The sequence below is a fragment of the Palaemon carinicauda genome, chromosome 27, assembly GCF_036898095.1.
Source record: "Palaemon carinicauda isolate YSFRI2023 chromosome 27, ASM3689809v2, whole genome shotgun sequence".
In the NCBI taxonomy this organism is placed as follows: domain Eukaryota; kingdom Metazoa; phylum Arthropoda; class Malacostraca; order Decapoda; family Palaemonidae; genus Palaemon; species Palaemon carinicauda.
The window spans coordinates 47,141,175-47,160,191 of record NC_090751.1 but is presented as its reverse complement, the minus strand read 5'-3'; the positions used below and the strand labels follow the sequence as shown (position 1 = coordinate 47,160,191).

Genomic DNA, 19,017 nt, shown 5'->3' with positions numbered 1-19,017 from the left:
TGACACTCTCTTTGAAAAAGTAGGTCTTACTAAGCTGGGTTTGAAGTTTTTCCTTGCAGTCTTCTCATTTATTTGCCGAGGGGGATGGTGAACTCGGCCTTAATCTTGGATATATTTAAATATTTTGAAGGTTCACCATCTTTTCCAGATAAAATATTATACCTATTTGCAATTGTTGCAATTGGTTATTTTGCATTTCTCGTTGGAGGGAAGAAAGATCGTGGTCTCCCTCTTTTTTTTTTTTATTAAAAGAAGGAGAGTTATTAGGATTATGTACCTCCATTATGACAGGTGCATTCAACAACTCTAGCATAGGATTCGTCCCCTATATTTGGCAATGATTCTACACGATATGAAAGCCTTGGGATATTCATGTGAGGTGTGGCAGATTTAAAGCAAAAAGGTGATGCCTTTTTTTTACGAGAAGCACTGAATCTAAATTATGAGACTGTAATAGCCTTCGGATAGGATTCAGCAAGGGGATGCTTTACATTACCCGATCTAAGCTGTGCTGTAATACTTTTTGGATGTTCTGCATCCTTAGATATTAGGACTTTGGCGTAAATCTTGTTTTAGGTTAGAAGTCGGCAAGCATATCCCCCTCTGATATGCTCTGCATCTGACTTCTGAACAGCTCCTTCTTCTATACCATACTGAGGACATCTCTTACAGGTTGCTTTGTGATTTTGGTTACAAATAATGCACTTTGCAACAGAAGTGCAAGGTCCATGCTAAGGATCTGAACAATTGCTGCAGATCTTTTCTTTTTGCATACTTTAGAGTCTAGAGAGATATCCAAACTTAAAGCAATTGTAGTACTGTAAAGGTTTCTGTTTATAAAGGCAAACTGGAATTCTCTCATTTTCAATTATATATATATATATATATATATATATATATATAGTGTGCTACTTTTATAAGCACACATTGAGTATGTGTTGTTTAAGATGTTAAGGCTGGATAATGAAGTTCATCTTATTAGCTTTAAAAAGTATTTATTCTCTAAAAACAACAGAGTTAAACATCTCCATCATAGGAGTGGAGCTGGTTTGGTCGGATGACCAATTCTGGTGAAGTTTAGATATGAACTGATTAAATTATCGATATCACAGATATTGTATGCTTAGCTGACGTAGCATTTTAAACACAATGTGGAAACTTACATTATTTCTCGGAAGACACCTGCATCCGGTGACGTCACAATCTTTCACACACTGATGCATTGGTGTTGACGTTTAAGAAAAATGTTACATTGCCGAGGCTGCATAGTGCATCCTGTTTATGAGTTTACATGACTACAGCAAATCTCACGGCTAGCATCTTCATCCAAAATGACATAATACGTCATGTGTTATAAACATGTAATAACAACTATTTCATTTATTACATTAGCTCGGCCAGCTATCTCAATTTTTTCAAAAAAAAATTTAACAACAAGCCAAAACATGTTCACTAGGTGTGACTGGACATATGTATTATTCTTTGTTTAACTTTAGCCATAAGCAAATGAGGACGAATGTCCAAATAGGCACATCAAAAAATAATAACAATAATGCATATGAAAAGATATTACCAATGCAAAGAAAAAAAATGCATGATAAATACAGATCATATATATGGTACATTGCTAGCAAATGATTATATGGTACCAAAAAAAAAAATACTGATATACATATGATTCGGTAACTTCTTAAAGAATAATTGTTACCTTTGTCAGAAACATAGATTAACACAATACCGTAACTAATAAAAATATTTGTTACCTTGGTAAAAATTCAATTTTTTAGTGCACAAACATGAATTCCTGGTACGTACACGTACCACGGTTTCGTACATATATATATATATATATATATATATATATATATATATATATATATAGGGCTGATATATTTTATTAGATGCCCATAGATTCTGTTAATGTTATTTTTTTTTTCTCTTTTCTTTTTAACATTCCGGCTTATATATTTTATTAGATGCCGAGAGAAAAAATGATTTATATTTTTTAAAATGTTTTTTTTTTAAATGTATTTTTAACCATGCAAAGTTAAAAAATTTCCTCATTTACATATTACTAGCGTACTAACAGTTTTTCTTACAAACTCAAATTCCAACATTTTACTCCTTTATCGAATGAGGTGGCCACTCAAACAGCTTTAAACTGAATAAAATAAGGAGTTTTGTCTGGACATGGCGAAACGTTCTGTTTTAGCTTCCTGCTGTACCGTAACCTACGCCAAACAAGGATGTTCACGGCGATAAATATCATCACCGTGATACCTAATCCTACTAGTAGTATGGGGTGAAGAATTTCCTTATAAGTCGGTGACAGGTGGTCCATCTTGGTCAATTTCATCAACCGCTTGGCTATTTGTTGATTGTACGAGAGAGGTAGTGCTGGCATTGTAGAGGTCCACGTGAAGTTCGCGAGAGAGAGAGAGAGAGAGAGAGAGAGAGAGAGAGAGAGAGAGAGACTAATCTCACCTTATTCCCACTGGAATAGATGCTCCTCCAAAAGATGACGAAGGAATTCCCAAAGAGCGCGATTAATCCCAGGATCCAGATGCAGACCCGAAGGACGATGTTGGACATAAGATCCTCACACGACGAAAACTGATCTGCTTCGGGCAGGCACGTCTCCACATGCTTCACTAAGCAGCACCACCGCCATTCGTCAGTAGCTCTGAAAGAGAGAGAGAGGGGGAGATAAAAATGGAGTCAGGACATAATCTCAACATTTTTCTCTTAGGCATTCCAAAGAACCGTAAATGAACGACGGCAGGTCGAGGGAAAGGAAGAAAGATGTGTTTTTATGTAAAAGCCTTGCTCTATTTCTAACATTTATTGTAATAACAGGGATTCCTTTTTTTTCATCTTGCTGTCTCCCTTCTTTTGAATACACATGTTGTTCTTAGATTTGTTTCTTTTTATAGTATTTAGTCTCCATCTTTTCCTATGAATTCTCGACAAAATTTCTCTTACTTTTCCAACTTCAGCTCTAATATTTTCCATATTTTTCACTGACAATTTTACTGTAAATAAATTCTTCCATAGGCAATGTTGCAAATAGGCCTACATGAATATGAATGTTTTGTTTCATAGAATAATGCGGAACAACGACACCATCCTTATCGGGAGAGGCCTATAAACTATCTATTCTTACCATAGTGATCAAGTGCAACTGACCTGAATTCATCTCAATACATAGCAGGGAATTGCTGATTAAAGACTAACAGTACCCAACAATTGAAAATACACCCTACAGCCATCGTCATATTTGAAGCCATGTACGTACAGTTGGACACGAGAATTTCTGGTACATCTCGCTCCGAAGAAGTGGACCATATCACACCTTTATAGCACGGTGAGTAACCAAACAGCTAGTGTATGAAGCGATGGTAGAGGTGGTGGGCGGGATCTACATACAGGAACTCGCCGTGCAGTAAAGGTGTCACAAGGTGCACTTACTCAGACCGAGAAGTGACAGGAATTCCTGAGTCCAGCTGTACATATGTAAAGCGACCCCATGCAAAACCCCTGCACTTTTTCTGCATAATTTCTTTTCACACCCAATGACCGCAAGATTCTTTAATCAATCTACGAGCATATTTGCACATCCATTCAGCTTACTTAACAGTTTAATGGCTATTTTGGCTTACTTTACATAATCATGACAGGCATGTCAATTTATGACAAATAATACTGTAAATCAAGACTTAAGATCTTTCTTTAAAACACAATGATAACCATAACTGAATTTTTTTTTAGCTCCTTGAACATTTAATATTTGCCAAATTCAGAGGTACCACAAAAAAAGAACTTTCTTTATATAAGTAAAAGTTAAGAAAAGTTTCCATTTACATATATTCTAAATTAATGAAATCAGGACCTTATACTTCTATCATTAATACCAAATAAAATGTGAAAAAAAAGACAAAATAAGAATTGTGTATTTATTCTGGAAATAGCGTTATCTATAAAAGTAAAAATGTATACATGAATCAGTAACGATACTATTGCAAAACGGTCAATTTCAATGTGCTTCTTGAAAATATGATTCATCATTTACTGGGATAAGTAAACGATTTAAGGAATAGATTCCTATCGAGCACCTAGTAGGAATTAGTGTAATGGAAATGTAATCTTCATCTATTTAAAGGTACAAAACACGAAAATCTAAAACAATCACCCTGTTTTTTTTTTTTTTTAGGCAAATAAACTTCAAATAACGCATGATTAAATTTCTTAACTCAAAGGATTAACAATGAGAAATTTTCTTTCGACAATTCTGCGACCAATTTCAATCCGACGTAAAACCAATAGTGTCCACAATCAACAGAATAAAAAGTCATAAAAATCATACATACGTTTTGCAGTTTCATTTTATTACAATGAATGCAATTCTGAATCAATTTCATTAACCCTTTCGTAGGCCAATTGATATTTTACATATAGAATTTATGTCATTTTTAAATGAGCTTCAAGCTCTTGAAGTTCGGGTGATATGATATTGCCCACAAGACTTGGGATTGCTTCTGGAAAAACATTGCATACCTTCTGATAAAAGTTGCATGAAAAGGACAAGAATGTCTATAAGACAGTATCGCAACTTGGCTGAGGAACAGGTGAATTCAAAGAACGAGAATTTGTCATTTTCATGTATATAAAAATATTTCAAATTGAGAATGAGGTAAAAATATTACTTTCCGATAGAAATGGTGTTATTGTTTTAACATCGGTCAAGGGCAGAGAACAATATCGAGATCATTAAAAAAACGCGTAAGATTTCTTTTTAAAAAAAAATGGGCAATCCATATTAAGTTGTTTCAAGCGTAAATTGAATGAATCAAACAATAGTTCGTTGCTACATAATTATTCTATCCATATATCTAGAATCTGTATGATGACAATACTATACAAACCTGAATTCACACAAGTAACGTGAGGGGAATAAAGCACTTTGGGTAAAACATATGACAATGACTTCAGATTATATAAATTGTTTATGCTTCCTAACTTTCAACAAACCACCAGATTTTAATGCGTGAAGGCGACTGAACATACGTCTTGAAAACCGAACTCAGGCTTAAGGGATTTTGCTTTTATAGTAAAAATGAAAAGGGAAATTGTGTTACTTACACGGACGCAGAACATCTCACTTTTATTTCAAGACCTTTACGGTATAGCAAAAATTCAATCTTATTTTGGAGCATCATAAAAGTTGCAAGGAAAATAATATACATACAATTAATGTAACTCGTATAGTTAATAGGATAGTATAACTTCGTTATGCACATTATGCAACATATGGATGTACAAAAACTGTGGAAAAATAAGAAAATTAAATTGTACTTATGACATTTATCCAAGAGCATTACCTTTAAGCCATCTATGCAGTTTAGAATAATTATAATTAGAACGTCTAACTAAACAGCACTGTTACAAAGATCTGGCTGTGACCCCAATGCATTCACATTGCAGAAATGCAAGGGAATGTACTGCGGACTAAGAAAAGATCTAGAACCTTAAAAGACTACAATCTACCATCCCGGGTGAATTCACAACAATTCATTTTAATCAAGCCTTCTAGGATAACAAATTACAATCGTTAGTGCCACAGTATGTAGCATATGAAGCAATTAAACGAGGATATCAAATGCATCCGCCAAAAAGGAGGAACTTGAAATATAACGTAAACAGCTTTAGTAACTTATTTTAAAGGCTTAAAGGCCGCTCACGAATGGCAGGGGCAAGGGACAGTAACATTGCCCAATCGAGCAGGACAATGCCCTTGAGACTGACCATATACACACATGATCAGCGACCACGCTCCCTCTCCACCCAAGGGGTAGGCAATGGCTGCTGATGACTCAGCAGATAGACCAATAGGCTCCCCCAAAACCCCCATCTTTAACTCACAAGGATGGTGAGGTTGCAGCGACTAAAGAAACTAACGAGTTTGAGCGGGCCTCGAACCCCAGTCTGGGGCGTTACCATATCGGCCACCATCAGCACAGATATTTATCAAAATCTTTATCTTCGTAATCCAGTGACAGGTACAGAACTTCCCTCAGTGCAATAAAAAAAAAAAAAACTTGAACGAAAAAGTTACCATAAAATCAGGAGGAGGACAAGAAAAAAAGGCATTAATTTAACCATAAAAGGCTGTCAACTAAGGAAAAATAAGTAGATAACCTAACGTTTAAAACAACCTAGAAAAAGTTCTTGGAAGTAATTAAGTAGGTGAATATAAAAGAAATCTCACATTCATGAAGACAATTTTTTAGAGACAAAGATGTCCATCAGGGCTAATGACTTTACTCTTCCCTTCAATGGCGGCCGGGAATGCAAATGACATTCGTAAACAAAGGGAAATTGGAAGGGTGGGACGTTGGCTGGGACAATTACAAGACAAAAAGTAAATGAACATGAACAGAGAGAGAGAGAGAGAGAGAGAGAGAGAGAGAGAGAGAGAGAGAGAGAGAGAGAGAGAGAGAGAGAGAGAGAGAGAGAGAGAGAGAGAGAGAGAGAAATATGCATGAAACATGAAATACTCACAAGTAAGCCAGTCGAGGAAGACCTTGAAATATCCGTCCACTCAAAATAGCCAACTCATTATTCGTAAGATCCCTGTGTAAGAAAGCCAATGAATTAGAATTCCAGATATGGCAGGATTCTATCTTAAACCTGAAGATTTATTATCTCTGTCATTCACACAGCAGTTTGTGATCCTGGAATCCATCTGTTCGGATGTTTATATTTCTAGACTTCACGTATGATAAATCATCCTTAATCTTAAGGGCTTTCATTATGTATGATGGTTGTGTGATCTAAAAAGATTTTAAAACTATACATAGCGTTATGTTGATAATTAAAAATAACAATAAATTTGAAGGATAAGATGAATAAGATTTTAGGACAAAATCTAGTCGACATGAAAATGCCGACTTGAGAAATGAGGAACGATATTCCTTCTGTCAAATAGATGTAAAACATTCATATAATATGCAATAATAAATTCCATAAAATATCACACGCTCTGTATGTTTTAGTTATCAAATTAACAAACACCCCCTCGAAACCTACTTCCAATTAAATGCCTCTAACTCTTCCATAAACCACTCGGCTCCGGATTAAAAGTAAAGCCCTACTCTTTCAATCACTGGTTTCGTTTTTACTTTTGCTGCTCTGATTGTTGAAGGGGAATCACCAAATTGATTCCCACAAACCCAAACGTTTACGAATAATTGAAGGGACATAACGAAGAGTAAGAGATTAGAGAGTATTAAAATATAACCATGTTAATGGATACTTACAGTTTGTGTAAATTCCTCAGTCCTGTGAATACAGCTTCGTCAAGAGACACGAGGTAGTTGTCGGAGAGGTACCTGAAAAAAAGTATTATAACATTTTAGCATAATTTTCATATATATATATATATATATATATATATATATATATATATATATATATAGTTTATCCACTACTAAAGTGGTGATCAATATTCAGATGCCAAAAAATGCAATGCGTTGTAGAAAACCCAATCGCTGTTAGCAATTATGCTTCTTTGAAAAATGAGAAGTTAAGTTGGAGACAATTTTTTATATCCCACGTTTTTTGTAAGAAAAATTCGTTTTCATTTCCTAGCAAAACAGCTTTGTACTAAATCATAAGCATTGAGTTGCAGTAAATGTGATGTAGGTCACCGTGCGAGTTTTATCCCCCACTTATATGGCGGCTCTGTGGCATCCTAGGGATGTTACATAACATTAGTGAACATTATAAACATATAAGAAACCACATTAACTCATCCAAGCCAGATGCAGGGAACATAAAAGAAAAACTGAGAACATAAGTAGAGAGAGAGAGAGAGAGAGAGAGAGAGAGAGAGAGAGAGAGAGAGAGTTGTACAAGTTAAATGTCAAAGGAAATTAATGTCAGTGAAATGAGCTAAAACAATGTTAACAATTTAGCAATAAGTAACGAACATACATTACACGTTACATTGTCTATCTAAGAACTCCTGTAGGAATAAGAAAGCATTGGTCCTATTTATAAGCAATGCCAGATATCTCCTAATCAATCTCTCCTAAGAGGCGATACCCCACAAATGATACCCCAACCTTTCTATTAGATAAATATTTAAAACCATGAAAGGTTAAGGCAATGCTGGTGCTATTATCATATATAAGAATTCTATAGCATAATAGTACATGATAGACAAACCTCATGAGAGGTAAAATAAACCAGAGAGAGAGAGAGAGAGAGAGAGAGAGAGAGAGAGAGAGAGAGAGAGAGAGAGAGAGAGAGAGAGATTGCATCGGAAGTTTTGTTTGACAGAGATGGAGACAAAGGCTCCAACAGGGAAAATACCCCCAGTGAGGAAAGGAAAAGAGGAAATTAGAATATTTTAAGAAGAGTAACGACATTAAAATAAATATCTCCTAAATAAACTAAAAAAACTTTAACAAAAGAAGAGGATGAGGTAGAAGCGTAAAAGACCAAAGATTTGACATATTAAGACCACAAAAACAAATAAATAAGGTATCTGTAAATAAAGAAAGAAAAGCCATTATATATACAATGGAGGATAGACAACAATATTATACTACAATGCAACCTAAACAGGGAAATATCGATTACAACTTAAACTATAAAGAATTCAAAAAGAGAAAGAATTGCATCCTAAGAGTTCAGGCGACCAAATAGTAGCAAACTGAAAATGAATACACAAACATCATACGGCACTTGAAATCCAAAAAAGATTAAAAGAAAAACAAAGAGTAAAAAAAGAAATTCAAAGGAAAAAAAAAGGAAATGTGTGGAAGAAAAACCAAAATATGAAAGATATACGAAAAGCATAGGATAGATGCAAGTTAAAGACCACAACACTCACCCAATAATGGTAAAAGAAGATTGAAAGGGACAGGGACAAGTGACTGAACTGTTTCAATGCCATGAAAAGTCCGTAAGACCAAACAAACTGAGGCTAATATTGAATGACATATAGGCTAAAATAGACAAGGAAACGAAGTGAAAGATAGACCAAAAGAAGATGTAAAAATGACAAACACGAGGCTAGGTAATGAAGTAAGAAAGAGATATATAGCTGAAGACATAAAATGTAGTAGGACTTGATACGTATCACACAAGCATTACAATGTCGGCAGAAGCAATTCACAATAACAAATAAGCCTGTCAATACCATGGAAGGCCATCAGTTATGAAGAGAATACTAAATGGATCTGCTTCGTCCACGTCCCCAGACGTTTACATTCATTGTCAATTGTCTGCGTTTCCAAGGGAAAAGTCGAAAGTCAATTGTATCCATAAGTATTTTTGGTGTTAAGCGCACCTGCGTCCATTGGGAGTGTCAATGACTCCAGCATCTCTTCTTAATAATGCATTCTCTTATACACATGCACTGTTTTCTTTTATTCACTTATACTATATATATATATATATATATATATATATATATATATATATATATATATATATATATACACACACATATATATATATGTATGTATATATATATATATAATATATATATATATATATATATATATATATATATATATATATATATATATATATATATATATATATATACAATACTAAATGTTTAGTGAATCAAGGGAGGAATTGATATAGATGATAAAAGATTTGAAGAGAGTAAGCAAAAATCTACGACTGAAAATGAATATGAGTAAAACAAAGATAATTTTCAATGCGAATGCAAAGAGACAAAAAATACAGGTTATGGACGATCCTCTAGAGATTGTTAATGGATTTACGTACTTAAGACAGACAGTAAGTGTTTCCCTAGGACATGAGACCGAAATTAAAAGAAGAATAAGCATGGGAAGGGGAGCTTTTGGTAAACAAAATGAGATTATGAAAAGTAAAATGCCCCTTTCTCTAAAAAGAAAAGAATTTAATCAGATGGCTGGACATATAATGAGAATGACAAATAATAATTGGACATAATGAAATAACAGAATGGGTCCCTAGAAATTGCAAAAGAAGCAGGAGAAGTTAGAGAAGACATTGGATGGACGAGCTAGGAAAATTTGCAAGTATAGACTGACATAAAAAAAAACCATAAACAGACGCGAGTAGAAGGTCATGTCTGAGGCTTATGTTCTGCATTGGACTAGTTTCGGCTGATGATAATGATGATGATCTGTGTTTAACCATGTATTTATTTTTTTTTCAACCAAGGTCAATTCCCTCCCTCGGAGAGTAGGTTTTCTATATCTCTAAGCCTTTATTAGTGACGTTACCACGTGATTTTCTCAACTCCCAGCTGCTATGTGTATCCACACACACACACACACACCCAGATTGCCCAGAGCTTTTCCCACCCACTGTCGAGTCGATTAATGACAGGTAAGATGAAGCAAAACTTTCACCTCTCAATTACATGTTCAGTACCATGTGACTAAGCATGTTATTGACTAACTAAATTACATAAGTAAACAAACAAACACACGCACGCTAGCACGCGCGCACACACGCATATATATATATATATATATATATATATATATATATATATATATATATATATATATATATATATATATATATATATATATATATATATATATATATATATATATATATATATATATATATATATATATATATATGTATAATGAATGATTTAAAGTTTTCAGGCATCCTGACATCTAAGGTCATTGACGCCGGTAACATTTAATTTATGTATACAAAAAAAAAAAAAAAAAAAAAAAAATAAAATAAAAATTAAATAGTATTCAATTAAAATCACAAAAATTGAATGTCATAAAAGTTAAACATTTTTCAGAAGACCTGCTTCTGAAATAAATCTAAAAATGCCACTTGCATGGTAGGACACATCATTTCCAAGAATCTTGGCAAGGATGAACCTGCCACCCTCACCTCGAGCCTCAAACAAATATCTATTCCGCAAGTTGTTATAATTGGGGCATTCGGTCAACAAATGCCTTACTGTTAGAGGTACTAAACAGTCATCACAATACGGTTGGTGTTGGCCCTTCAGCAGAAACTCGTGTGTCAACCGAGTGTGACCAATACGGAGACGACAAAGAGACGTCTCCCATTTTCGGGGCATCATATTATATCTCCAAGGAGATATGTCATTTGTTATCTCTCGCATTTTATTGCCATCTTGACTATCCCATTGCTGTTGCCATTTATTGCAAACCAATTTCTTGATGTCAGGTAAGAAATCATTACAGGCAATGGGATACCTTCTTGGCAGCAACTCGGATGCAGCCTCCTTAGCCAGTGAATCTGCCTTCTCATTCCCAGACACACCTACATGTGCTGGAACCCAACAAAATTTAACTGTTATACCTCTCCGTCCAATAATAAAAAGCCATTCTAAAATCTTTAAAACTAGAGGGTTATTAGAATTAAAAACTTCCATAGCTTGAAGGACACTCCTTGCATCACTAAAAATTGTATAATTACCCTCCTTCTCCAACGCTATTTTCTCAATAGCGGTTAATATGCCATACAGTTCGGCAGTAAATATGGAAGCGGTCAGAGGAAGTGCACCTCTACAATTAAAACCATTACTATGTACTCCAAATCCAACGCCAGCATCAGATTTGGAGCCATCAGTATAGATAAAAGTTGATCCTCTATGTTCTTTAACATGTTCATTAAAAAGAGACCTGGCTTCTAGGTCTGACATATTCTTCTTATCTCCAATAAAATATTTACAAAAAGATATCTCTGGTAACTTCCATGGAGGCGTTGATGATACCTTGAATGGAAGTACCTTGTTTCTAATTATATCCAGACTATTTAATAATCGTTTCACCCGAAAGCCATAAGGTTGAGGAGATTTTGGGTGCAACTCAAAGTATGATGCGTGTCTTACAAGGCTTGCAGTCTGAAAGGCTAGAGAGTTAGGGAGTCTTTGCAATCTAAACCAATACCGAAGAATGGAAGACATTCGGTAAAGGTCTAGAGGTAACTCTCCAGCATCAACAAGGAGACTTGGGATAGGCAAGGTTTTAAAAGCTCCAGTAGACAATCTAATACCTGCATGATGTATCGAGTCTAATATTTTTAACCGGCTTGAGGTGGCTGAAGAATATACCTCGCAACCATAACTAATTTTGGAAAAAATCAAGGCCTTGTATAATTTTAAAATAGTATTGCGGTCTGCCCCCCATGATGTATGGGACAATACTTTTAAGATATTCAGAGCTTCAACACATTTAGCTTTTAATGCTTTTAAGTGAGAAACCCATGTCAGCCTACAATCAAATATCAAACCTAAAAATTTAGCTTCTCTTGCACATGGTATCCGTTGACCTTTAATGTATATATCCGGGTCTGGATGCACTCCCCGGATACGACAAAAATGGACAATGGTAGTTTTACTTGTCGAGAACTTAAATCCATTCATGTCAGCCCACTGGATAATTTTATCAATAGAGAGTTGGATTTTTCTCTCAACCATTGCTATTCTAGTGCCAGCAAATGATATTGAGAGATCATCCACAAATAATGTTGAGAGAACATCCTGGGGAATGGCTGAGGATATCCCATTAATTGCTAGTGCAAAAAGGGTTACACTCAGCACACTACCCTGAGGAACTCCTTCTTCCTGGCACTTACTCTCTGATAGAGCTTCCCCACACTCTCACTTTTAAAAACTCTACGTGAAAGAAATGCCTGAATAAATAGTGGCAGCTCTCCTCTCAATCCCAATTCATGAATGGTTTTAAGAATACCATATCTCCATGTGGTATCATATGCCTTTTCAAGGTCAAAAAATACTGTAACATGGTGCTGTTTGGAAGCAAAGGCTTCACAAATAGAAGACTCTAGTCGTATCAACACATCAGTCGTTGAGTGCATTTTTCGGAATCCACATTGAATCGGTGATAAAATACCTTTCTTTTCAAGGTACCACATCAGCCTTGCATTGACCATCTTCTCCATGATTTTACATAAACAAGATGTCAATGCAATAGGACGATAGTTTGCTGCTAAAAACTTGTCTTTACCGGGTTTTAAAAAGGCTAAAATAATGGCTATTTCCCAAACACTTGGGTAACTATGATCATGCCATATTCTATTAATAATACTTGAAATAAATAGCTTTGTATTAAAATGTACATGTTTAATCATTGCATATGGAATTCCATCGGGTCCAGGGGCTGTATCATTGCAATGAGCAAGTGCGGAATCAAATTCTCTTTCAGTGAAAGGAGAATTATACTTTTGTTGGTTGCTTTATAAATTCAAATCATATCGTAAGCCTTCCTTAATGCAATACAAATTCTTATAATTTCCTCTATTACCTGTAATTCGAGATAATAGAATAATTATTTCCCTCATTCAGTCTTCAAAGACTCCTCAGGTAATCAATCTAACTTTAATCGATGTTTCTGGGCATCTTCTTTGTACGGCTGAGTCATCCATATGGCCTTGACAAACCCTTTCACGATAATTATCAGACTTACAACAGCCCCTCTACCCACTTTCTATCTTCTATATCCAAGAAGTCTTAAAAATAAACAAGCCATAAATTTAGGGTTGTATTTAGTTCAACCAGCACCTTTTCATTCTCATCATGCAGGTTGGGATCCCTTGGTTTATTAACCATTCTCTCTCTATTTACTTTTATGTTAAACATTATTTTCTTCTCTCTCGAGTTCCTACTCACATTATCTCATTTTTCATCATTTGACTTATCCTCTCACTTTCTTTTTGGATGAAGATATACAATCTATATTTCTATACGTATACACACTCATCTGAATATATATATATATATATATATATATATATATATATATATATATATATATATATATATATATATATATATATATATATATATATATACATATATATTATATATATAAATATATATATATATATATATAATATATACATATATATTATATATATAAATATATATATATATATATATATATATATATATATATATATATATATATATATATATATATACGCACATAAATACATACACACAAATATATATATATATATATATATATATATATATATATGCATATTAATATATAAATATATATATATATATATATATATATATATATATATATATATATATATATATATATATATGCATATTAATATATAAATATATATATATATACATAAATATAATATAATATAATATATATATATATATATATATATATATATATATATATATATATACAAATATATACAGTAGCCTCTAGGGTTATGAGCAAATTGAAATATGAGCATACAAGGTTGAGTTTGGCTAAGGGAAATGCATCGCCCTGCAAGCAAAACTCCTGCGCTATGCTGGTATTTTTCATGGACAAGTAGAAATTAGACTATCATGCAACACAGAAAGCAGTCACGTGCCAGTCACGTTCTCGTTATGTTCAGCCAGGTAAGGCTTTGCTAGGGTAAATAGGGAATCTATTTACCAACAATTCAACTGGTTATTTTCATCCTATTTTACAGAAACTGTGAAGGCAATTATCTCTGGATAATTTCCTTTTTAAAAGATAATCAAAGAATATAAAAAGAGATGAGCAAGTGACCTAAAAGTATAAATCAAGAGATTCAATTATAGATATTGAACGTCATTCCAGAAAGAAAAAGGATATTTTCCTTCTCTCGTCCCCTTAGGCCGGCTACAACTTTTCTCAAAGGTAAAGTGTGTGTTAATGTCATTTGTCTCAACTTTTCATTGTGAATAATCAGTTTTACTCAATTCTAATGTAAGAGGTTATAATTTGTACAACCATTAACCTTACAAAACTTAAATAATTAGTGTACATTTGTATTTAAGGAAAGATGAAAACATTTCGAGTGAATTTTCATAATTTTTTTATGGGAAAGTTGTTTTAGGATAATTAAATTTTCAACCAAAGGTATTACTGTATATATATATATATATATATATATATATATATATATATATATATATATATATATATATATATATATATATATATACACACCGCTAGAGAGTTATGTGGTACTTTGACTACCCAGACAGTACTATATTGGAGCCTTCTATCTGGTTACGGTTCACTTTCCCTTTGCCTACACATGCACTGAATAGTCTGGCATATTCTTTACAGATTCTCCTCTGTCCTCATACACCTGACAACACTGAAATTACCCAAAAAAATTCTTCTTCATCCAAGGGGTTAACTACTGTAATTCAGTGGCTACTTTCCTTTTGGTAAGGGTAGAAGAGACTCTTTAGCTATGGTAAGACGCTCTTCTAGAAGAACACTCCAAAATCAAACCATTGTTCTCTAGTCTTCGGTAGTGCCATAATACCACGGTCTTTCACTGTCTTGGGTTGAGTTCTCTTGCTTGAGGGTACACTCTGGTACACTTTTCTATCTAATTTCTTCCACTTATTTACCTTAAGTTTTTATAGTTTATATAGCAAATATTTATTTTAATGTTGTTACTGTTCTTAAAATATTTTATTTTTTCTTGTTTCCTTTCCTCACTGGGCTATTTTCACTTTGGGGCCCCTGTGCTTATAGCATCCTACTCTTTAAACTAGGGTTCTAGCTTAGCAATTATATATATATATATATATATATATATATATATATATATATATATATATATATATATATATACATATATATATATATATATATATAACTTATATATATATATATATATATATATATATATATATATATATATATATATACTTATATATATATAAATATATATATACATATATATATATATATATATATATATATATATACATATATATATATATATATATATATATATATATATATATATAGATAAATATATACATATATATACATATATATGCATACATACATACATACGTACATACATACATACGTATATATATATATATATATATATATATATATATATATATATATATATATATATATATATATATATATAGCCGAAAGGGCATAAAAACAATTAGAATAGCGCCAACGTATCCCTGCGTGTCGTAAGAGGCAACTAAAAGGGACAGGACGAGGGGGCTGGAAATCCATTCTCCTGTATTATAATCCTGTGAGACATCAAAGGGGTGGAACTGTGGGGAGAGTGACTGCTCCCCGCACTCTAGTTTTGGGGTGTTTGAATGTGCGTGGATGTAGTACGATAGTGAGTAAAAGATGTGAGATTGAAAGTATGTTTAGGAATAGAAGGACGGATATATTGGCTTTGTGGGAGACAAAGATGAAAGTGATGTTTGGTGAAATTCTGGTAGAGTGTCTGTGGTTGAAAGGGGAAGAGCAAGAGAAGGTGTGGCTTTATTGCTTACGATATGGCAATGGTGTTTTGGTACTTTATCAACATTACTCTAAATTATGCTTTTAAGTCATGGGAAAAATGTAACTTTTTCAGTCTTCATATATTGATACTTTCCTGCATAACAGATTACATGCATTGTTATTCAATATATAGTCTCAAATTGGTTCAGAATGATGCATTAGTGTAATGTACGAGAATTATTGAAAAATATCCATGAGCAGGGATCATCCTTATTGTTGCTTGTAAATTCCCATATATTTTTACTCATTTGTAATTATGCTGTGATTAATATTTTCATAATATGAGAACATTTATAGTACATAAAGGAGTCAACAATAACTGATCAAGTATGCTGTTAACTGAGTGATGGGGAGACACAACCCAATACATTAAGTAGTGAGATAAATTGTACTCTTAAGGAAGCAAATGCAAAGAGGGTATACAATAAAAACAGAATAAAACCGAATCAAAATGATGCTAAAGCTATTGAAAGATACAAAATGTTGATGGAATTACAATTGAAATTCTAAAGTAAAGTGTTAGAATGGTTACTAAGTGTATGGCTACAATATTCAATTCATACACGAAGGATGTTCAGATTCTAAAGGAAAGGTTATGAAGCATAATATCCGAAGTATCAGGATAAACGTGATGGATATCACAGGCTCATGGGGTATAATATTACTTAGATTACAAAGAATGATATAGGGTAGAAATGTGATGAAATTAGACTAATAAGAGAATTGACATGGAGAAAGCAGTATGGGTTTTGGTAAGGAAAGGGTTTATGGATCACTTCTACGAGAAGTTGTAGAGTAAAGGAAAATAGTGTGTTGTAACGATGGACCTAGAAATTGCTTAAGATATGATTGACATACACTAAGTAGATGTTACTGGGAATGTAAAATGCTCAAAGTAATTTGGTAATAACATCTTAAGTTTTCATGATGTAAAATGGAGTGACCAGATTGGTGAGTGTGGGTGGTGACATGAATGCATTCATTTCCCCTTCGGTAATTAATATCTTGTTGGATGACATGACGTGATAAGTAATAAAAAGAACAAGAAACTATGAGAAGATCAACAGGATTAGAAAAAAGTTCCTGGAAGGTGTGTAATCACTGGTCTTTTTTTTTTTTCTTTTTTTTTTTTTAGTTACCAAACATAACAGATGATGAAAAAATGAGAGCCATAAAATAGAAGAGGCAATAAAAGTAGACAGGCCATTGCAAAAAATGTGTTAGAGGAGTATCTATGGAAGCCAGATTGTAAAAGATTCAATGTGAATAAAAAAAAAAAAAACAACGCTTAAGTAATTAAATGAAGTGTGCCTGACATAGGTGGCGTGAATAAGTGTGCAAAGGTTATAAATAAGGAAACATGATAAAGAATAGTTAAAAGATAGTCACGAATGGCAAAAGAATGAAGTCTAGTTATTTAGACAAAACAACGGATTAAAGAAAATGCGTATCATACGCATGAGTTAGAAGAAAGGATGTGAGGAAGGTGTAGTCAGTTCGTCGTCCATATAAAAAAATTATCAAATACATTCCAAAATTCCATTTATTCTCACAACGGCACTAGATCCAACATCAACTTACTTTATTCCATCCCTCTAAAAGACAATTACAAACTCTTAATGGCGTGTTTTTATTTCTTATGTCTCTTTCGATATTTCTATCTCGACTAACCTGAACTTGGTTCAACTCTCGCACCTTTATAAATATCATAAAACACTTGTAAAAATTTTCTTAGAAAAGTCACAAAAAGAAATACTTTTAAAAAGGCTTCCGTGTAATTCGTACCATTTCAGAAAAAAATATTCAGAATTCTATTTTTACCGAGCTATTATTTCCTACCCGAAATTTCAAAGACTTTATGTATATCAGTAGGATTTAAACGAAATGCTAACAATATTCTTTACGTACCGAAAAGATAAAGCTCTGTGGACTAGTGACGCTTTGCAGATCTTTTTTTCTTCGGAAAAAAAGATGAAAAGTTTCGAGATTCAACTTTCGTGCATTTTTCACTGCAGCGTTTCCAAAATGCAAACAGGCTTCTTCATTTACATAAGCTACTTCAAGCAAAATTTGACATATCTTTTTTAATTATTAATGCTTTTTTCCTCCAGAAGTTTTTTCTCTTGCGCGAGTTCTCTTTTCTCTTGACTTACATAAGCAAAGCAATCATTTCTCTTTAATCCCATGACAGTATAAATATATGAAAGTGTGTTTTAATAATTTTTATATTTATTACCATGATAGTGAGGTTTAATCATTGTCAGAATTACTGCCATGCTAGTGAGGCTTGATAATCGTTAGAATTACCAACATTTTAGCGAGGTTTAAACATTGTTATTATTACTACCATGTTAGTACGGTTTGATAATCGTTAAAATTACTACCATTTTAGTGGGGTTTAATCATTGTTGGAATTGCTACCATGTTAGTGAGGTTTAACCAGTGTTAGAATTTCTACAGGCATCATTAGTCAATATGCACATTCGTAAATGGATACTAATTTGAAAATCAAACTTCAGGAGATAGAATGACTTCAGTAAAAAATTACGAGAAAAGAAAATACTAAATAAACAAGAGCAATCAGAGATTTCTGACTTCGCCAAAGGTTATTTTTTCGTCCACGGCCTAATGTCTACTATATCTGTGGTGGTAATTCGTCAAA

General features: G+C 33.2%; 1 protein-coding gene across 1 annotated transcript in view; it reads right to left on the bottom strand.

The window, feature by feature from the left end:
• Positions 1-2,355: 2,355 nt before the first annotated feature.
• Positions 2,356-19,017, bottom strand: part of LOC137620889 (G-protein coupled receptor GRL101-like) — a 423,837-nt gene continuing 407,175 nt past the window's right edge. Inside the window, exons 3-6 of the mRNA XM_068351334.1 lie at positions 7,317-7,388; positions 6,559-6,630; positions 2,485-2,683; positions 2,356-2,367 (exon numbers count right to left, since the gene is read on the bottom strand). Coding sequence (XP_068207435.1) covers positions 2,356-2,367; positions 2,485-2,683; positions 6,559-6,630; positions 7,317-7,388 — 355 coding nt within the window. The remainder of the gene's footprint in view (positions 2,368-2,484; positions 2,684-6,558; positions 6,631-7,316; positions 7,389-19,017) is intronic.